General features: G+C 45.5%; 1 protein-coding gene and 1 long non-coding RNA gene across 3 annotated transcripts; one reads left to right on the top strand and one right to left on the bottom strand.

Annotated features, from left to right (window-relative positions):
• Positions 1-2,541: 2,541 nt before the first annotated feature.
• Positions 2,542-8,206, bottom strand: RTL6 (retrotransposon Gag like 6). 2 transcript variants are annotated; one of them, XM_020898532.2, is made up of 2 exons: positions 7,927-8,206; positions 2,542-7,419 (listed from the first exon to the last, which is right to left on the bottom strand). In XM_020898532.2, exon 2 carries the CDS (start codon positions 7,392-7,394, stop codon positions 6,675-6,677), a length of 720 nt encoding a protein of 239 aa, XP_020754191.2. In that variant the 5' UTR covers positions 7,395-7,419; positions 7,927-8,206; the 3' UTR covers positions 2,542-6,674. The 2 variants fall into 2 exon arrangements, with proteins under 2 accessions (XP_020754191.2, XP_070309588.1); XM_070453487.1 differs by having other exon boundaries at positions 2,542-7,705; positions 7,927-8,205.
• A 34-nt stretch (positions 8,207-8,240) lies between these two features.
• LOC139030571 (uncharacterized) lies at positions 8,241-15,900 on the top strand. Its single transcript, XR_011482952.1, has 2 exons — positions 8,241-8,319; positions 15,562-15,900. It is a non-coding gene; the product is annotated as an uncharacterized lncRNA (long non-coding RNA).
• The last annotated feature ends 6,419 nt before the right edge of the window (positions 15,901-22,319 follow it).

Raw genomic sequence — 22,319 nt, forward strand, 5'->3', positions numbered from 1 at the left:
AGAACACAGAACAGCCCTCTCGCCCGCATTTCTGAACGACAGAATTCCATCACTGAGCCCCGCTGTGCTGGAGAGGAAGCTGGGGAGTGTGGTCTAGCTTTTTGCCCAGTGAGTGAGTGAGTGAAAATCGCTCAGTTGTGTCCGACTCTTTACTGTCCATGGAATTCTCCAGGCCAGAATACTGGAGTGGGTAGCCTTTCCCTTCTCCAGGAGATCTTCCCAACCCAGGGATCGAACCCAGGTCTCCCACATTGCATGCGGATTCTTTATCAGCTGAGCCATCAGGAAGAGGCAACTTGGCAAAGGAGCCACCAGCCTACCAAGCACCCTGTGTTTAGGGTTGGTAGGGTGACCCAGCTAGGCCGTCCGCACAGGTGTGGGGCTGATGGCTCGTCGGCCGCTCTCCAAGTTCGGAACACGGGCTTTCTGTCTCGTGTGTGGTCTCGGCTCCACCAGCGAGAGCCCAGCTCGAGCCCCCTGGACAGCGCATGCCTAGAAATGATATCATGTTTCTTGACAGCAAGAGGCTTCAGCAGATGCCTGGAGCCTGAGGCGGCCGCTGGAAACTCACCGGCCGATCACAGGAGCCTCCTATCTTTGAGACTGCTCAGATAAGATCTGAGTCGGCAGACTTTCTCTGCTGGTTTAAATGTGCTGCTTGAAGTGTGACCGGCAGGTTTCTGGGGACACAATACCATTTGGAATCCAGAAGACTTCCCAGCTACCTCGAGAGTTCCGGAACCCAGGGAAGGTCCAAGGAGAGAGGCGGGCCAGTCCTTGCAAACCTCTCAGGACCAGCCATCCAGGGCCAGCCAGCGCTCTAGATACTTCCAAACAGAAGATGCTTCACCACACAGCAGGCTAGCCACTTGGGGCACAGATTTTTACCCCAACCCCAAACCAGCCACCAGTCGGAGAGGAATGTTCATTGAAATCCCCCAGGCAGGGCCTTCCGTGGGCAGAAAGGGCAGAGGCCACCCACCCTCCAGGGCTCTGGCCTGTGCAGGACTGGCCAGCCCTGTGCCTGGACTGGGAGGTGGAGCAAAACTTAGAATTCACTTTATGTTCATCTGGCGAGAACAGCCAAGCAAACCAAAGGGGCAGATCCCCGTATTAGAGGGGAGCACAAAATATAACCCCAGAATCATGTTTAGGTTTTATTTCTGGCTGTGCTGGATACGCCACTGCCACAAGGACTTTTCTCCTCTAGTTTGGCCGGTGGGGGCTCCCGCTCGGGGCAGTGCACGGGCTTGTCTCACTGCAGCGGCGCCGCTTGTTGCGGAGCACGAGCTCTGGGGTGCACGGGCTCCTGAGACGCGAACCCCAGGCTCCAGAGCACAGGCTCCGTGGTGTGATGCGTGAACTTTAGCTGCTCTGTGGCATGGGGGGGTCTTCCCAGACCGGTGCCCACCTCGTGCCTCCTGCATCGGCAGGTGGATTCTTTACTACTGAGCCACCTGGGAAGCCCCGAAACCATTTTTTAAAAGGAGGTTCTGGGGGAAGAAAATGGATCATCAGATACTGGGAAAGTCGGCCCTCTGATAAGTAAGATGTTCAGATAGGATAAAGAAACATGAATGAGGGACAGAATGAAGTTAAAACAGGTGAGAATAGATGAGCTCCGGTTATTGGTTTAAACACTGAGAAGTCAAGTCAGAGCTTCAGCTCACACTACAAACCAAACTAATTCCAGAAATATCTTTATTAATTCTAGAGGGAAACAAAGACCTTAAGCTTAAAGCAGCGAAGGAAACCACAAAGAACAGATGGAGGTGTTTGCAGGACGGACTGTTGTGTCTCTTCTTGGACCAGAGGTTCTCAAAGTAGGCAGGACCTCTTCCGGGCCTGGGAGGCAGTCCTGTTTTCATAATGCTACCAAAATATCTGGGCCTTTTCCACTCCTGCTGTCTCCTGAGTGTACAGCGGAATTTTCCAGAGACTACATGATGGGTGATCTTGCAAAAGATGAAGAGCAGGGGCAGGTCAGAGGCCCCAGCTGTCTTCTATTAAGCCAGACATGAAAGAAATTTGCAAAACCATGGAAGAGTTTAGTGAAAACTGCCCCCCCCCCTTATTTTTAAGAAAACAGTTTTCTTTAAAATATGCTATTTATGTTGTCAGGTAATGAGTTTATCTTCTAAATAGCATTTAGAAACATTCTTCGTCTTAATGTGCAATATGGTAAATACGGATAAACAAAACCTTCATTAGAAGCAGCTCTCTGGGGTCCTAAAGGATTTTGAATGGTGTGAAGGGATTCTGGGGCCAGAAGGCCTGTGCGCAGTCCTGGGTCTGTAAGTGCTTTGGTGGGGTCCCAGCACTCGGCATATCCATCCATGTAACAGCCCCACAAACGTTTATGGCATCCTGACACAGTTATAGGTGCAGTGATACAGCCATGCACAAAAGAGACAAATACAAGCGCCCGCATTGTGTTAGTCTGGTGGGCACAGGGCCCAGTGAAGGGACGGACTGGCTATGTGTCAGGTTAAAATTTCAGTCATAAAAAGCCAGAAACACGAGCAGCGAGCACGACACACAACGGGTTAATATCTTTAATATGCAACGAGCTCATACAAATTTATCAAACCCCAGGAGGTAAGAGCGGAGGACACGACAACGCACAAAAGAAATACAACTGCTTAACGTGAAGAGATGTTCCAGTTTGCCAGAAATTTAAAAAAAAAGAAATGCAAACTAAAATACAATGCTATTCTCCCATGACCAGATTAGCAAATATTTAACCAGTGAGAACACTGAGTGCAGGCAAGATGGTAACGGGCACATTTATCCTTGCCGGTGGCCATGTAAATGGACACAAACATCTCTGGAAACCGTTTGTCAATACGTAATCAGAGCCTTGAAGGTTTTCATATTCTTTAACTCCATCATCCCACCTCTGAGGATCTATCCTAAGGAAGTAACTTGGACTGGGGAAAGCTTTATGCACAAAGATAGTCATCAATTTCCAATGGTGAAAGATCAGTAAGAGCATTGGTGATCAACCATTGGCACTACCTGACAGCAGAGTACGCAGCCATTTCAAAATGAAATGAGAAAGACGCCTATGACGTAAGTGAGGACGGCTACCCGGCACTGTGTTACGAAGGCAGCATCCCAACGTTAAAACAAAGAGCAGAGGAACCGTGACTGGGGTGAGGGGAGACTGGAAGGAGAAACATCAAAATGTTAAAACTGTACATCTTTCTACTCCTGTTTTCCAAAATTTCTAGGTTGACTTTGATAATGAAAAGAACTAGTATGTGGTCACTTATGAAAAGGAGTTGGTGATGCTGCAGTGAGGGGCTAGCAGTACCCCAACCTCATCTGCTGCGTCTCTGCTATGCCCACCACCACACTCAACACAGGGGCCCCATGACTACACCGGAGTCATCAGCTCTGTCCACCCGTGGTGGGCGATGGGATTTTCCTAAACGCCAACCCGCTCCCCACACAGCCAAGTTTTCGTTGCCTTCTCCAGAGTCCAGCTGTGTCTTCATCTCTAAGACCCTAACCTAGGGCTTCTCAAGTAGAGGAGATCCAGGCTTCCCGCTCTGGCTGCAAGATGGACGGGACCTCTGCTAAGTTCTCTCCCTCTTCCCGCCCAAACTCCAGCCCTGGAAGCTGGTCGGGGCATGTGCACTCTTACACACTCACAGGACTGCTCCCTTAAAGTAATCTAAGCACTTGCCTGGCCCTCCCCTATCTGTTTATTCTCCTAAAGGCTGGAATCGTGGTCCAGCAGGTGGTTCTGTCCCTCTTGACAACAGCAGCTTGCACATCAGAAAAGTCTTACCTGCATCTTCACGCGGCACTTTTGGGCTCTGTGTCACGATTCACTCGTTACATACTCACCTGGGACCAGGGACACGAGTCTTAGTGTCTTCCCAGAAGCCACCGAAATGCTCTAGGACATTAAGTTAATCCCAAGGTCACACAATACAGCGGGCCAGAGGTCACCCCTTCTAACTCTGAGCTCGAGTGAGGCCCTGCTAGGCCATGAAGCTTCCTTACCAGATGGGGCACCGTGGACCAAGGAACAGTCAGAAGGTGGTCCAAGTAACGCGAACACCATGAAAAACATAAAACCTTCCCTCACATGCACGGTTTAACACTACTAACTGCCTGTCCCTTTTATAAATCAACATCTGTTCTCTTAAATTTAGAGAAATTATAACCCCCAAATATGTACAGAGCAGCCCTCCCCTGCCGCTGCCTTCTCCAGCTTGAGCCTCTCAGCCACGTGTTCCTGCTCTGGCTGCATGGAGCGTGGGTGTCCTCTCCAGCTGGGGACAAGGGTGTCTTCCACAAGAGCCACCGGGGGCTCCCACCGCGGGCCTTCTTCCAAATCCAACCCCGGGCCTCACATCCACTCCGGTTTCCGAGGTCGCAGGAGGCAATCAGTAAGGCCACGGACGTCCAACAGCACCAGTCCCCAACCTGTAACCATGAGCACTAACGGGCAAAACCCAGCCACATCACCAAGCCAAGCGAAGCCGGGGCAGCAGCCAGGGCTGGGCACGACGACCCACATGCAGAGGGCTGGCCTGGGCCTAGTGAGGTGCAGCGGCTGAAACAAGGCGCGATGCAAACATGGTAGGACTTCTGAACACCACCCGAGGTTGGCAAGCAGTTCCTGCCCTGTTCCCGGGCTGGGTCTCCTGCCTCGGCTGGCCCGGGCCACGTGGAAACCTTCAAGGTGTCAGCTAGCCTTGCAGGCCCCCTCTCCCGTGGGTGTCACGGTGCCCCTTCAGCAGTGGGCTCCTCTACTTGGCAGGCAGGCAGAGAGTAGGAATTACAAGTGGTCTGTGCACCGCCCCCCCCACCAGAGGGCCCACGTCCCCCGAAAGAGTGGCCCCCCGTGTGTCTCCCCCACTTCATGCTTAGTGAGCACCATGGTCCCGCCTGAACAGTCTGGCTGGAATCTAGAGGGGTCTGAAGCCTGTGTTCAGGCAGTGGTTCAGCAGGGCCATCGGGCTAACAGAGCTTACGATGAGGGGGCGGCAGTGGTCCATGAACCTCAGCAGCCACTGAACCACCTTGACCTTGCAGACAGTGGACTTTCAGGAACAGTCACTCTCCCCAGCATCATCAACTTGCTCAGAAGGAGGTCATGGGTCCTAGGAGACAACCTCTGGAGGTCCCAAGATGCAGGCTTATAAGGGGTGGCACAGAGGTTATCCTCCTGCAGTCAGGCCGGGACCAATAAACCCAGGGAAGGATGGCCCATTTCCCCACAGCCTAGGGGGAGGGCATCATTGGTATCGAATATGGCAGGAGCAACCCAGGTCAAAGGGCCTGGCCAAGCCTCATTTAGAAAGTGACTCTGGGCGTCCCCAGGAGGAAGCACAAGGCCGCCCACCACCCGGAGGCACGGCTCTCTCTCAGAACCAGGACCCGAGCGCCAGCCCTGCCCTGTCACCACCTTAGGACCTGGGCAGCCGGCTGCTCTTTTCCTTTGCAAATGTCAGCACGGCCCTGACTGGGGCCAGACGGGCAGACACCCCCTCGCCTTAAGGGCTCCGTGATGTGTCCAGGGGAGCTGGGGCTCCAGCCCTGAGTCCAAGTTTTCTGGGACAGAGGCTGGACGTCTGATGGACGGCCCAGGCCTGGGGAGGGCATGCTACCGAGGCTTTGGAGACCTAGAGACCGTGTGTGTGGCTCCAGGAGCTGAGGTGAAGGCACATGCCCCTGTGTGGAGAGGGGAACAGGTCTCAAGCCAGCCAGGCCCACCTCCACATGCGGGGGGCAGAGAGGAGAGGGGGCTGCACCACCACTGAATCCCACAGGGAACCACGGCAGCAGAGTGAGCCTCTTGAGCCCACCCCTCAGCCTGCAGGGGGGCCTCAGGCACAGATGGACACGTATGTGGAACTGCCCAGTGATTCCAGTCGCACTGACCTTCTGAGCAGGCAAGTTCCAGATTCCCCCCAATCCTGGTGCTATCAGAACACTGGCAGCTAAAGCCAGGCACAGAGGGGGTGTGGCCTCTGGGGGCGCTCCCCTAAGGCTGCACTATCCATCTTCCCAGGGGCAGCAATGGGGCACACTGACGGCCTACTCCTGTGCAGAATGAAGCTGGCCCCCAGAGAACCCTGGAACCACACTCCCAACCATGATCACTTGGACACTGACAGCAGAGATGAGGCCCCTACCTGCTACACTGGGCCCTGCAGGGGTTGGCAGGACTCCAGACTCCCCTCTCCAGGTCAAGCCACCTGCCTGGCCAAACAGGCTTCTTTTTGGCACCAGCAAGCTCATCACTGAGAACAGGGCGACGAGGTGGGGAACTGCCCCGGGGCCTGCAGAGGGTGGGGGTGCTGCATCCGTGAACCTGGTCAGGCTGGGGAAAACGTCAGCCCAGATGATCCCAAGTGTATTGTGAGTGAGGCTGACCAAGCAGCAGAGCTGAGGCCACTAGAAGAGCTGGAATTGCAAGCAAGAGAAGGGAAACATGCAGTGGAGGTCCCAAGCAAGCACGTGATACCAGGAAGCAAGGTGGGTCACAGGACGCCCCGGAGTGATGACGGGAGATGTCCTCACGGAACAGGTCTGCAGAGGCAGAAGGGATGTCTTCAAACAAAGTGATGCTGTGGTATGGACATTTCTTCTACGCAGCAAAGCGGGTATGCTACCTGGATGGCTGCAGATGCGACCAGGATGATGGCTGATTCCTAAAGGTTCCGAGCTCGGGTGGGCAGGGCCGGGGCTGGACTGGTCCCATTGGAGGCTGGGTGCACCGGGCAGGGCGCTGTGCCGGTGGCGGCCAGCTGACGGCAGAGGGTCTGCCGTTCCCGCATGGCTCGATTGGAGGCCGAAGTTTTTCTGATCTGCGCGCGCCGGGCGTGCCGCAGCGGAGACTTGTAGGTTCTCCGCAACTCGGCCAGGAATCCCTGATAGTTGTTTCGTAAGGGGCTGTCTGGTTGCATGTGGGGGATTGCCCACTTCTCGGCCTCCCCAGTGAGCCGGGACACCAGGAACGCCACTCGTTCAGCCTCCCCGGGGAAGCGGGAGGCCTGGAAGATCATGAATCTGTCCATCTGCATCAAGAAGCCCGCCAGCTGGCCGGGGTCTCCAGAAAAGGGCTCGGGCAGCGAGGTCGGAGGCGTGGTCATCGGCCGGGTCCCATTGGAGGTAATGGCCGAGATGGGTGGGGTGATCTGCAGCGCCCCGGGAATCCGAGCCCGGGTGCGCAACAGGGTCAGCTCCGCCATCACGCTCTCCAGCATGTTGGTGAGGTTGGCCTTCTCTGCGCGAAGGGTCGAGGCCTCGCGCCTGAGCGCCGAGTTGGTGAGGCGCAACGAGGTCAGGGTGTCGATGACGTCGTCCATGGGGGCACTAGTAGAAGATGCAGATGCTGGGGTTTCAGCTTTTGAGGTCTGGGGTTGGACCATATTGGCCAGAGGTCAAAGGCCGAGCCTGACAAAAGTGGAGAAGGAGGTGGTGACGGCGGGCTGGGGTTGGGTTTGGGTAACCCAGAGCCTGAGCACCTGTGATGCTATAATTCGGTAGACCCAGAGAGCAATCGGGTTAAGGTTGGGGTTCAAGACTCAAGCCGAGAAGACCCAACAAGAGTGCAGGCAGACGGACCCTGAGATGCGCACAGCCCCGGGACAGGCAAGGGGTGCAGGCCCTGGCGGATCCCGAGCTCCGGATGCCGCTCCTGAATCGCCGCGCTCACAAGGCCACAGCGGGCTGCAGGGCCCTGAAGGATGAAAACACGGTTTTTTTTAAAAAAAAAAAAAAAGGTTTCGACTGCGGAAAGGGGGTTTGAAGGGAGGGAGGCGGCGTGGGAGGGGCAAAGGGCGGGCGGCGAGGCGGGCGCCCCCCCTGCCAGAGGACCGGCGCCCACATGGGGCAGAACAAAGGAAAGAAGCTCTCGCGGCGGCGGCGCCGGGGGGCAGAGGGCGTACGGCGGGCGCCTACCTGGGTCTCCGCGGCTTCCCCCGCGGCTCCGTCTGCCCGGGCCGGCCGCCACCAAGATGGCCCGATCGCCGGGATGCGGGCTGGCCGATGAGTCACGGCGGCGGCGGCCCGCCGGAACTGCTTCCCGGTCAGGTCAGGTCGAGGCGGCGGCGGAAGGCGGGCGCGGGCAGCTTCTGGCGGGAGCACGAGCCAGGCTGGGACCGAGGCCCCGGTCGTGGCCCAAGGCCAGTCGCGGCGCGGGCGGGGAGCGGGCACCGTGGAGGTGTGGGCGGCAGGCGGGCCTAGCGCGGTCCCTGCTGGTTGCCATGGAGACCACCAGCTCCCGCGCGGGCCGAGGCCCCGCCCCGGAAGTGACGTAAGGCCCACGCGCCTTTCCTCAGCAGCCAATCAGTGGTGAGTGTGGCTACTGACGTTTTGTTGTTAGGAACGGTGTCTTCCTTTCTTTGAAATTCTACCTAAGACTGCTAGTAAAGCTGTGTGCGCATAGGTTGTATTTATTCTTTTAAATGAAGCTTGCTTTTAATATATGTATCTTTTGATTCAGCCGAGAGTTTTGATGAATTTATTGTTCCTATGTGTAGCCAGGTAAAAATAAATGATATACACCAATGAAGTACATTGTCCTGTTGACTTTTATATAAAAAAGTGGCCTGCTGTTTTTGGAGTGATGAAGGAGCACTGTTGGACAAATTTGTAGTTGCCTTTTGTTTTGTACTAACTTCAAGCAAATTCAGTGTAGTATAGATCCATTGTAGAAAATCTTGATATCAAAGAAGTCTTTTGAAAAAGTTTGTAGCTCTCTGAGTCCCTCCACCTGAGAGAAGAAATAGTAATATTTTTGTAGCTCCATCGAGTCATTTTCTAAGATAAATAGTGTATTATAAAACATTAGTAATTATTGTGTCTTTTGAACTATTTTGCGACCTTAATAGCACACTGAATTTTGAACACTTTTCATTAAAAAGCATAGTTTTCAACTACTGCCTATGTTCCAAAGAAACCATGTACCCAGTTTATTTAATAGACCCCCTTTTTAGAGTTCTCTATCTGATTTTCCATGTGGAAGTTTTATAAACCATGCTTGTATGTGAACCCCAGCCATTTTCTCTGCCAGCTTCACCAGGGTAGTTGTCAAGGAGAGACAATACTGGGCCAAAGTGGATGAGCTCTTTGACTCACTTCACTGGATGCCTTTGGGGCTTCCCACATGGCCCTCATGGTTCAGATGGTAAAGTGTCTGCCTACAGTGCAGGAGACCTGGGTTCACCTGGGTTCGATCCCTGGGTCGGGAAGATCCCCTGGAGAAGGGAATGGCAACCCACTCCAGTACTCTTGCCTGGAAAATCCCATGGATGGAGGAGCCTGGTAGGCTATAATCCATGGGGTCACAAAGAGTCGGACATGACTGAGTGACTTCACTTTCACTTTCACATGGCACTAGTGGTAAAGAACACGCCTGCCAATGCAGGAGACATAAGAGATGTGGACTTCATCTGTTAAGTCAGGAAGATCCCCTGGAGGAGTGCATGGCAGTATTCTTACCTGGAAAATCCTGTGGACAGAGGAGTCTGGCAAGTTATAGTCAATGGGGTCAAGAAGAGTCAGACACGACTGAAGCAACCTGCACACATGATGTATGATTTTCCTATGTGACCTTACTGTTGTTGTTCAGTCACTCAGTTGTGTCCCACTTTTTTTTTTTTTTTTTGCTACCCCATGGACCACAGCATGTTAGGCTTCCCTGTCCACCATCTCCTGGAGTTTGCTCAAACTTATGTCCATTGAGTCAGTGATGCCATCCAACCATGTCATCCTCTGTCACCCTCTTCTCCTCCTGCCTTCAATCTTTCCCAGCATCGGGGTCTTTTCCAATGAGTCATCTCTTCCCATCAGGTCGCCGAAGTATTGGAGCTTCAACTTCAGCATCAGTCCTTCCAATGAATATTCAGGACTGATTTCCTTTAGAATTGACTGGTTTGATCTCCTTCCTGTCCAAGGGACTGTCAAGAGTCTTTTCCAGCACCACGGTTCAAAAGCATCGTTTCTTTGGTCCTCAGCCTTTTTTATGGTCCAACTCTCAGATCCATACATGACTACTGGAAAAACCATAGCTTTGACTAGAGAGACTTTTGTTGGCAAAGTAATGTCTCTGCTTTTTAATATGCTGTCTAGGTTTGTCATGACTTTTCTTCCAAGAAGCAAGCATCTTTTAAATTCATGGCTGGAGTCACCATCTGCAGTGATTTTGGAGCCCAAGAAAATAAAGTCTGTCATTGTTTCCATTGTTTCCCCATCTATTTGCCGTGAAGTGATGGAACCAGATGCCTTGGTCTGTTTTTTGAATGTTGAGTACTGAGGTGATTCTAAATGGTCAGTTCAAGGCTGGAGCATGGATGGAGAGAAGACACCCACCATGCCAGTCTTTCGAAGACACCGTCTTCAAGGAGGCTAAACAACTGGCAGCCACTTGCATGCTTTGGCAGACCTGGGACAAAGTCAGCTTCACTCATATCTTTACAGTTTATGCTTCTATAAAATGGGAATTGGGACATGATTGTGTCCATACTCAGTAAGGATAGTCTAGCTGTGCCCACAACTGTGTACCCCAGGGTGACAAAAGGTACATTTTTGTGATCAGCTGAAAATGTCTAGGACATAAAGTAAGGGGAGAAAGAAAGGACAGTGTTTCCTTAAACTGCTTCTGTGAGCTCTCCCACATCATATGGAGGCAGGAGCTGTGCCCATCCTGACTGAGGTCGGTGATTTCAGATGCAGGATCCTGTTCCCCTTTACCACCCACACCAGTTTTTCTGCCCTCGGTACCCGGGTTGCACCTCCCAGGTTACAGGATGCTGTGCATATGAGTGAAGTGTCTGCTATGCTTCCAGCTGTGCTGACACTATCCGTCTTAAATTCTCAGGTGTATTGAAAATAAGGTGTACCCTGATTTAAGAAATGACCAAACATGAACTCTAAGGAATATATCATTTATTTGTATTTCATCTATTTAAAATGGGACATAAAGTTGCATTGCATAAAATAGAGCTAAGTAAAATGAAAATGAATATCAAAATAAGACAAACAAGCAGAGCATTTGACTTCATATCCAGATAATACTATGATTCATGCTCTGAGATGCTGCTCTCACAAACACAGAATGACAGTAAGCTACACAATAAAAGTACTGAGAGGATCTAGCTGGCCTCAAAAACAATCTAAACTCCACCATCGTCCAGAAACACAAACTGCTGAGAATTGACAAAGCCATGGGTCAGCTGGGCTCTGAATCGCAAGGCATAATGGGGACACAAGGCTGGTAACAGAGCCAATGTTATTATTTGAATCAAGGGGGAAAAGGGATCACCCCTCTGTCAAAGAGGAGTCTGAAATATTTACTTCAGCCATTTCACGGGGCAACACCTTCTGTGAAAGCGTGGCCTTGGAGCTAGGGAGAACAGGCAATATCATTACTTCCATGACCCTTGGTTGACAAGCAGACCCCAGAGGGGCAGGAATTGTGAACCACCAATATAAAACACATTTCTGTACTGCAGACCAGGTATCATTGGAGTGGCTCCAAACTGCTCGACCAGGGAGACGGGGGAGTCCTCAGAAGGAAAAGGGTTGAGTACACAAAGAGGAAATGAAAACGAAAGATACCCTCTCACCCAAAATTAAGCCTTAAAGTCAAAACTCTGAAGTCCATAAAGACGTCTAATGCTAAGAATAATAGCCACCAAGAATCAATAATCATAATATGAATTAACTCCAGAGGAATTTAAAATAATAGGACAGTCAGGGGGGAAAAAAGACTTTAAATAAGCATATTTAGGATCTTCAGTGAGAATAACATAGGAATAACATTTGTGAAAAAAACAGACATTGACAGTTGGGGAAGGTAGAAATGTAACAAGATGAGGTGGCTATGATAAAGTATCTTTTAAAAAGAAATATAGTTAATTTCCATTTCTGGGAAGATGGAGTTCATTCACCCTTCTTTATTTTTTCAGCAAAGCACAACTGAAAACAGTTTTTTAAAAAAGAAGTCAAAAAGGTGGAGAGAAAAAGGCAGATTTGCTCTGTTGTTCAGGACCCAAGATGACACAGTGGTGGACTCTTTGAGTATTCTATTGCACTGTATATCTCAGATTTACAATTAAAGAAGCTAGCAATCTGGACGTGCCAGACAAAGAACAAAAACAAAAAAAGAAATTTCCTCCAAAAATCCTGCTCGCTCAAGCCAAAGGATGAGGAAACAGCCTATGAAGATGGAATACTTTAAGACAATAACCACTCTATGCCAGCCAAATGCTCCAGAAAAAACAGTGGCCCCACCACCACTCATGCCAGCAAGGCTAAGTGAGGGACCTAGACTTACCTTTGCCAAGCTAAAATTAGGTTCCTCACTCCACACCCTGGCAGGGATAGTATCAGAATTTGATGACATACATTGATCTTCACATCCAAGAAGCTCAACAAATTCCAGGTAGGATACACACAACCACCAAGACACATCATCAGCACACTCTTAAAAGTTAGAGAGAGAACTTCAAACGCAGCAAGAGAGAATAAAATGACTTTCTATAAGGTGTCATCAATAAATTTCTCTTCAGAAATCATAGGAGCCAGAAGGCAATGGGAAGAGAGATTCAAAGTGCTGAAAGAAAAGGTCTATCAACAAAGAATTCTATACCCAATGAAACTACCTTTCAAAACTGTAGGGGAAATTAAGACATTCTCAGGGAAATAAAACTAAAGAGAATTCATCACTAGCAGACCTACCCTACAGAAATAATAAAGACAGATCCTTCAGACTAAAATGAAAGGGCATTAGCAAGTAACTGGAATTCACATGAAAGATAACAAAGCCAAGTAAAGATACCAACATAGGTAAATAAAGAAGACTATGTGTTTCTTTTTGTTTGTAATTCTTTTTTTCTCCTGTATTATTTGAAAGACAACTGCATAAAGCAACAATTATAAATCATGTTAATGAGCATACAGTATAGTAAAAATGTAATTTGCGTGACAGTAATAGCACAAAGGAGGTCAGGAGGAGAAAGAGCTACTTAGGAGCAATGTTTTCATAACTATTTAAATTAAGTTGGTACTAATCCAAGCCAGATTTTGATAAGTTAGGATGTTAATTGTAATCCTCAGGGCAAACATTAAGAATATAATTCAAAAAATATGTGAAAGAAAAAACAAGGGAATTAGTATAGTAGAAAATATCTATCTTATATGAAAGAAGGGGATAGTGGAGAAACAGAGGAACAAAAATAGGGCATATAGAAAAGAAACAACAAAATGACAGGTATAAATCCTATGTTATCAGTAATACATTAAATGTAAATGGATTAAGTATTCCAATAAAAGGTCAAGGTTGGCAAAGTGGATTGTTTTAAATGACCTAATTTGATATTATCCACAAGAGATACACTTTAGATTCAAGGACACAAACAAGTTGAATAAAAGAATGAAAACTGATATACCATTCATAGTAACCAAAAGAGAACTGGAATGGCTATACAAACATCAGACAAAACAAATTTTAAGACAAAAAAAATTATTACTAGAGAAAAAGGATATCTTGTAATGATAAAACAATCTATGCCTCAAGACAATTATGAACATATATGCACCTGACAACAGAGCCTTCAAAAATCTATATTTGTCTATAAAACTATAGTAATCAAGATTGAATGATCTGGCATAGTTCAAATGAATGGAATTGAAAGATCAGAAGGAAATCCTAACATTTACAGTCAATTTATTATGTATCAAAGAGGGTTCTAAAACAATTTAATGACCAAAGAATAGCGTTTTGTGAGACTGTGTATTTATAGCAAAGAATGAATTTAGACCTCCTACCTCACAACTTATACAAAAATTAACCCAGACAGATCAAAGACCTAAATGTAAGGGCTAAAATTGTAAAGTTCTTAGAGGAAAACTTGGGAGTTTTTTTTCTGAGCATAGATTGAGAAGAAGTTTCTTAGGTATGACACCAAAGTAGAAGTTGACAGAAGGAAAAAAGCAGATAAATTGAACTTTACTGAAGCTTAAAACTTTTGTGTTTCAAAGGACACTAGCAAAAAATTAAAAAGATAACCCATAGGATGGGAGAAAATATTTGAAAATCATATATCTGACAAAGGTCTAATAATCCAGACTATATAATGAATTCTCATAACTCAATAATAAGAAAGACAACCCAGTTTTTTTTTTTTAATGGAAAAAGTATTTGAATAGCCCTTTCATGGATCACAGCCTTGTAGTGGCGATGGGGCTTATATAACTCAATGAAGCGATGAGCCATGTCGTGCAAGACCACCCAAGACGGACACGTCATGGGGGGTGCTCTGACAAAATGTGGTCCGCTGGAGGACAGAATGGCCAACCACTCCAGTATTCTTGCTGTGAGAACCTGAAAAAGCCTGAGCACCAGAGAATTGGTGCTTTCGGAATGTGGTGCTGGAGAAGACTCTTGAGAGCCCTTTGGACTGTAAGGAGATTAAACCAGTCAATCCTAAAGGGGATCAACCCTGAATGTTCATTGGAAGGACTGAAGCTGAAGCTCCAATACTTTGGCCACCTGACATGAAGAGCCTACTCATTGGAAAAAACCCTGATGCCCGGAAAGATTGAAGGCAGGAGAAGGGGGCAACAGAGGATGAGATGGTTAGATAGCATCAGTGACCAATGGACATGAATTTGAGCAAACTCCAGGAGATAGTGAAGAATAGGTAAGCCTAGCGTGCTACAGTTTGTGGGGTGACAAAGGGTCAGACGCAACTTAGCAACTGAGCAACAACAAGAACAACAAATTTGAGTAGACATTTCTCTAAAGAAAGGGTCCATAAACCCATGAAAACGTGCTAAACATTATTAGCCTTTTAAAAAAATCATTAGCCTTTTAAAAAACATTATTCTTTAAGAAAATGCAAATCAGAACCACAATGAGATATTATCCCTCTACACACCCGAGTATTGCTATTATCTAAAGACAGACAATAACAGATGTTGGTGAAGATGCAGAAAAAGTGGAACTCTCATACATTGCTGGTGGGAATGTAAAATGGTGCAGCTACTATGAAACAGTCTAACAGGTTCTCAAAGAGTTAAACATAGAGTTTCTATATAACTCAGCAGTTATGCCTAATGCCCAAGACAATTGTCAACATATGTTTCCATGAACACTTGTACATGAATGTTCACAGAAGCATTATTCATAAAAGGAAACAAAGAACCAGCCCACATGTTCACCAATTGATGAGTGGATCAGCAAAATGTGGTATCAGTACGATGGAGTATCCATCAGTCATAAAATGAAGAGAAAAAAACTCTTGTCCTTCAGTGCCATGAGAGGTTGGTTCCAGGACCTATTGATACCAAGATCTGTGGGTGCTCAAGTCCCTTGTATAAAATGGTACAGTATTTGTATATAACCTATGCACATCCTCCTATGTACTTTAAATCATCTCTAGATTCTTATAATACTTAATATCATATAAATGTTATATAACTAGTCATGGATACAATGTAAACACTATCTAAATAGCTAACATACACAGAATTAAAGATTTGCTTTGGGGAATTTTATGAAATTATTTTTCAAATATTTTTGATCCACAGTTGGTTGAATCTACAAATGCAGAACCCTTGGACACAGAGGGCTGACTCTACTGATATGTGCCACCATATTGATGAACCTTGAAGGCATTATAAGCGGAAGAAGTGAGACAGAAGGGCTGTATATTGTGTGATTTTATTTATATGAAATGTCCTCAGTACACAAACCCAGAGAGACAGGGGAGAGTCCTGGTTTCCAGGGTCTGGGGAAAAGGAAAATAGCAGTGACTGCTGATGGGGACAGAATTTCTTTTGTTGGGTGATGAAAATGTTCTGGAGTCAATGATGATGATTGTACAACCTTGTGAATATACTAAAACCCGCTAAATTATATACTTTTAACAGGAGCTTTTTGTTTGATTTTAAATTTTTATTTATTTGACTGTGTTGGGTCTTAGTTGGGATCTTTGTTGCATCATGTGGGATCTTTTTCTTGCAGTGCACAAATTCTCTATTTGTTACACCGGCTCCAGAGCACATGTAGGTGTGACACATGGGCTTAGTTGCTCCACAGCATGAGGGATCTTATTTACCCAACCAGGGATCAAACCCACGTCCCCTACACTGCAAGGCATACTCTTTATCATTGGACCACCAGGAAAGTCCTCTAAAAGGGAATTTTGTAATATGTGAATTATATATATTTTAAAAAAGAATCAGCTGACATTCATGATCAAAACTCAAAGAAAACTGAACACAGAGGGGAACTTCCTCAACTTGATAGAGAATTTCTACAAAAACTCAATAGCTAATTTTAGACTTAATGTTGAAGACTAAGAGCTTTCCCCTCAAGAATGGGAACAGAGCCAGGATGTTCCCTCTCACTATTTTTATTCAACAAAGTGCTGGGAGTTCTAGCTGGAGAAATGAGGAGAGGAAAAAAAGAAAATAAAAGACATTCAGAGTGGAAAGGAAGAAATAAAACTATCTTTACTTGCAGTTGGCGTAATTGTCTACATAGAAAATGCTAAAGCATTTAACAAAAACGACAATAACAACCTCTTAGAAAAACAAGTGAATTCAGCAAGGTCACAAGATACAAAGTGAATATACAAAAATCAATTGTATTTTATATTAGCAATGGACACAAGGACAGTAAAATAAAATACAATACCATGTACAATCACTCAAAAAATATGCAAATGTATGTCCAACAAGATAAATACAGGTTTTGTTTGCATACAGGTTTTGTTTGCAGAAAGCAACAAAACAGTGATAAAAGAAGATTTTAAAGATTTAAACAGAGAAAGAGACACATTATGAAATGATTTAGAAAAATCAACACAGTAAAGATGTTGATTCTCCCCAATTGATTTGCAGGTTTTACACAGTATCTATCAAAGCCCAAGCAAGATTTTTTGTAGGTATATAGGTTATTTTTAAATATATATGGAAAGGCAAAGGAACTCACTAAAGGAAATAGGTAAAACAATTTTGAAAAAGAATAATAAAGTGAAAGATATCAGTACCTGCTTTTAAGACATAATATAACTACAGTAATTAAGACTGTATTATCTTGGTGGAGGGATAGACACATAGATCAATGGAATAGAACCGAGAACCCAGAAACAGACTCTTACAAGTATGTCCAAATGATTTTTGACAAAGATGCAGAAGCAACCCAATGGAGGAAAGATAGCGTTTTCAACAAATAGTGATGGAGTAATTGGACATTCATCGGTTTAAAAAAAAAGAAAGAAACTTAATCTAAGTCTCACATCTTTGACACAAATTATCTTGAACACAGACAAATCAAAATATAAAACTATAAAACTTTAAATAGATGAAATCTTTATAGTATAGGGTAAGGCAAAGAAATCTTAGATTTGACAACAAAAGCTTCATTCATAAAAGGACAAATTGATAAACTGGACTCCATTAAAATTTAAAACTGTGCTCTGTGAAAGAGTCTGTTAAGAACATGAAAATACAAGCTAGAGATTGGGGGAAGATGGTCTACAAAATACTAGTATCTAAAACACATAAAGACTTCTCAAAACCCAACAGTAAAACAACAAACAACCCAATTAGAAAATGAGCTAAATTGGATGAAGAGGCATCTCACCCAAGAGGCTATACAGATGGCAAATAAACCCATGGAAAAATGTTTACCATCATTAGCCACTAGGGAAATGAAAATTAAAACCACACAGAGATCCCACTACACACATATGTGTATGGCTAAAATAAAAAATAATGACAACGCCAAATGCCAGTGAGGATGCAGAGAAACTGGGCACATTCCTGATGGGAATGCAAAGTGGTCCACCCACACTGGAAATCAGTGTGACCGTTTCTTTTCAAAACTAAGCGTTCAACCGCTATACAACCCAGAGATTGCATGGCAGACATTCATCTCAGATAAATAAAAATGTAAGGAGGTATTGGGGTGGAAGGGAAGTGGGTGTGGCTATCTTCTGAATCTTGACTCTATCAAGGTCAGTATCCTGACTGTGATGTTGCATCATGGGTTTGCAAGTTGCTACTATTGGGGGAGCAGAGTAAACGACGCATGAGTCTGTCTCTATTATTTATTATAGATGCATGTGAAGGGGTTTTGCTGAGAAGACATCACTGAGAGTCGAGGGGACCTTTTCCTCCCAGTAGAATGTCCAGCTGGCCCTGAATGTGATTTTGGAGTTCTGGGGAGAAGGTCCATTGGAAAGTTATTTACAGAGAGTGTTTAAGACTAGGAAGAGAGTGTAAATAAAAATGAGCAAAGGGTCAAAGACCGTGCAGGGCACAATTTTCAGGTCCAAGAAATGAGAAGGACCTGCTGGAGTGGCCAGAAGGGAAGAATGAAACCATGGGACTCAGAAGCCAGGAACTGGCTTCAGAGAGCAGGAGGAGAGGCTGCCGTGTCAAAGTCTGCTCATGGGCAGCATCACCATTCAAACTGTTGAGATGCTGTTTGAGAGCCTAACAAACTTGATGAAGATCCTTAAACGAATGCACTTTCTGAAACAGTACTTATGGCCCAGTGCATTCGTTTATTATACGGAGCTCTAACTATGGCCACATCACTGACGTTTTTCTGAAGAGGCGCCTTTTTTCCCCCCAATACTGTTTATCATTCTTTGTTTTGTCATAGAATTGCTTGCAATCTTACTCAAAGTTGCATTCTGTAATGATAAATTTAAATCTGTTGACATTTTCAACTAACTTCTTTGTTGTTGTTGTTCAGTCATTAAGTCGTGTCCAAGTCTTTGCCACCCCATGGACTGCAGCATGCCAGGCTCCTCCACTCTCCGCTATCTCCCGTAGTTTGCTCAAATTCATGTCCATTGAGTTGGTGATGCCATCTAACCATCTCATCTTCTGCTGCCCCCTTCTCCTTTTTTTGCTTTCAATCTTTCCCAGCATCAGGGTCTTTTCCTTCTTTGTAGACGAGATTTTAATTGAGAAAATCATCTTCCTGTAGGTGCAAAGGTATGATTGTAAGCTCAGAAAAACTCTTGTAAATGGAGGATATTCTCAATTCTATTTTTTACTTGAAATGTATAAATATTCCAGCTCAAATACCTCCATAGTTGTCATTTTGACTCACTTTTGACAGAACAGGCTGCCATTCTGTGACAAATTTTTTCATAAGCCAAAACATGTACCCCTCAAAATTTGTTTATTATCTTTTGAGTAGTCTGTCAAATTTAAAGGCTACAAAATTGTAGGCCTTCTTGAGTTCCTCCCATTCCAGTACAGACTATAAATTTATCCAATTAAAACTAGGAATCTCACCAAACGATTCTTCTTTCCCACATGTTGAGATATTCCAAAAGCAATCATGGGGTGTGAAAATCTAAACTCGAACACCGCTGGAACACTCAGCACCGAATTCCTTCAGCTCCTCCTTTGCTTTTGTAGAGCTGAATTTCAGCGTTTCCCCATTGGCAAGGGTTGAGTCTAATAATTACAGTTTGCTAAAGCTTCAAAGCTCAGATTCTTGGCACCCATTTAATGAATACTTCGATTAAAGATCTCCAACAGATTTTGAACACAGTGTAGCAAAAAATTAGAAGGCTTGTTTACAGAAAGTTCAATCCCTTTCTGAGGCACTAGGATGATGTACAAAGTGGGTTTTCTATGCTGGTGTTGAGGTGAGCTTCGTGCTCAGGCATGTTCAACTCTTTGGGACCCCACGGACTGTAGCCCACCAAGCTCCTCTAGCCACAGGATTTTGCAGGCAAGAATACTGGAGTGGGTTGCCATTTCCCTCTCCAGGGGATCTTCCAGACCCAGGGATCAAACCAGCGTCTCCTGCATTAGCAGGCAGATTCTTTACCCCTGAACATTTCAAGGGTCAGATTACTGACCGCTGAAAACTCAAAAAGGAAACCGTAGGAGCCTGAAGGCTGTTTTTGTATTCAGTACTAACTTTGTCACCAAAAAATGTATTGCCTAATTTCTCTAATGGTGTGTAGAAAAATATTTCTCAGGGTTGACAGCTACAACCTCTATCTGATGGATAAAATATCAGGGATCGTTTGGATGCAACTAAGAAGAATGCATTCACTGCAACCAATCCCAAGTACCTCCATGCTCCACTGGCTTTTTCATTTAGTGAAAACATGTCTTTTCCTCAGGACACTGTTGTAAATCATCTCCGTTACCAAACTCTCCTCGTTTACCTGGATTGAGTGTTTCTTTTTTCTGCTTAGATTCAGGCTGATACCGGTCCCTTCAGGAAATAATTTGGCATGAATTCAGAAAGGCGAAAATGGACGCGCTAAAGCCCTGCCCTCAAATTTCATGCACAAGTGCTATTTATTCAAACTTGAAAGTATTCTGATCAGAGGCAGATCCAGTTTGTGGCCTAGTTTCATAAATGCCCACGTGTGTCTGAAAGAATTTGAATCTGACAGTTGTCTGGTGGTGGAATACACAAACACATATGCATTTTAGAGTAATTTTCAGTCAGTCAGTTCAGTCGCTCAGATATGTCCGACTCTGTGACCCCATGGACTGCAGCATGCCAGGCCTCCCTGTCCATCACCAACTCCCAGAGCTTGCTCAGACTCATATCCATCTGGTCGGTGGTGCCATCCAACCATCTCATCCTCTGTCGTCCCTTTCTCCTCCTGCCTTCAATCTTTCCCAGCATCAGGGTCTTTTCCAGTGAGTCAGTTCTTCACATCAGGTGGCCAAAGTATTGGAGCTTCAGCTTCAGCATCAGTCCTTCTAATGAATATTCAGGACTGATTTCCCTTAGGATTGACTGGTTGTATCTGCTTGCAGTCCAAGGGACTCTCAAGAGTCTCCTCCAACAACACAGTTCAAAAGCATCAATTCTTTGGTGCTCAGCTTTCCTTATGATCCAACTCTCACATCCATATGTGACTACTGGAAAAACCATAGCTTTGACTATATGGACCTTTGTCGGCAAAGTAATGCGAGAATTTTGGAGTTCTTGCAGGAGAAGATGAGCACGCATCCTTCTACTCTGCCATCTTTCCAGATAAGTAGATTGTTTAGTGATTTTATTATTTAACTATTTTCTATTTTCCCTAAATTTTCCTCTCCTTAATCTAACAATTGCCGAGACAAGTATTCTAAAATTCCCCAGACAGGTGGATTTGTCTCTTTGTGGTCCGGTCCATTGTTGGTTTATATGTTGTATTGCTCTACTATTAGGTACATACAAAATTTTAATTCTTACATATTCCTAGTTCATTGAGCTGTTATCATGATGAGCAGCACCTTTAATCTCAGGCAAAAAGTTTTACATTGAAATAACTTGGTCTGGTGTCAACATAAGTAAAGCTTTCCTTTATGAGTGGGATTCCGTTTTTTAATGCCCTTATATCTTAGGTATGCATGCACGCATGCTCAGTTGTGTCTGACTCTCTCGCGACCCTGTGGACTGTAGCCCACCAGGCTCCTCCGTCCATGGGATTCTCCAGACAAGAATATGGAAGTGGGTTGCCGTTTCCTCCTCCAGGGGGTCTTCCCCACCCAGGGGTCAAGCCCTGATGTTTTCCAGTTGTCTCACCAATTCTGCCTTTTTCTATCTTTCTTTCATTTCTCTTGGATTAAGTCCTTTTTCCTCTGTCCATTTCTCCCTCCATTAATTTGGAAGTAATATTCACTTTTTTCTTCCTTCGGTCACTACCTTAGTAATTTTAATAAGGAATTTTGAGATTTATCACAATCTTTACTCTTTTCCTAAACAGCACAAGAAACTTAACCATTTTAACTGTGATCATTCCTCTCCTGATCTATATTATTGATGGATATTATAAACCTGTACAAAATTTACAAGCCCATGAAATGCTGTTTTTCTGTATAATCAGTTTTGTTTAGATTTGCCCAAATATTCCACACCATCTTGGCTCATCATTCTTTCTTATTCATCCTGCCTTCCATTGAAAATCACTTTCTTCAACTTGAATTCTCTCTAGTGAAGCTTCAGGGGGGCTAATCCTTGCAGTTTTTTAAATGTTCAAAGATGTCTTTATTTTACTTTTATTCATAAGAGGCATTTTTTGCTGAAGAGATAGTCCATTTCTTCCTTCACAATGGAGGCCCACTGTCTTCAGACCACAATTTGTGTTCCTGAGAACCAGCCTTTCTTCTCATCACCCCTGCTCCCTCCCTCCTTCTCCTTCTCCCGGCTGTTTTCCCGCTTGGCCTGAGAATTTCCCTTATCTCTTCTGCTTGGAATTGATTGGGTTTCCTGATTTCCCGGACTGATGTCTCATATTAGTTCTGCAAACCTGTCAATAAACATCTCAAGGACTGCTCAGCCAGGCAGAGTACTCCTCTGG

This window comes from Odocoileus virginianus, chromosome 23 (genome assembly GCF_023699985.2).
Source record: "Odocoileus virginianus isolate 20LAN1187 ecotype Illinois chromosome 23, Ovbor_1.2, whole genome shotgun sequence".
Classification (NCBI taxonomy): domain Eukaryota; kingdom Metazoa; phylum Chordata; class Mammalia; order Artiodactyla; family Cervidae; genus Odocoileus; species Odocoileus virginianus.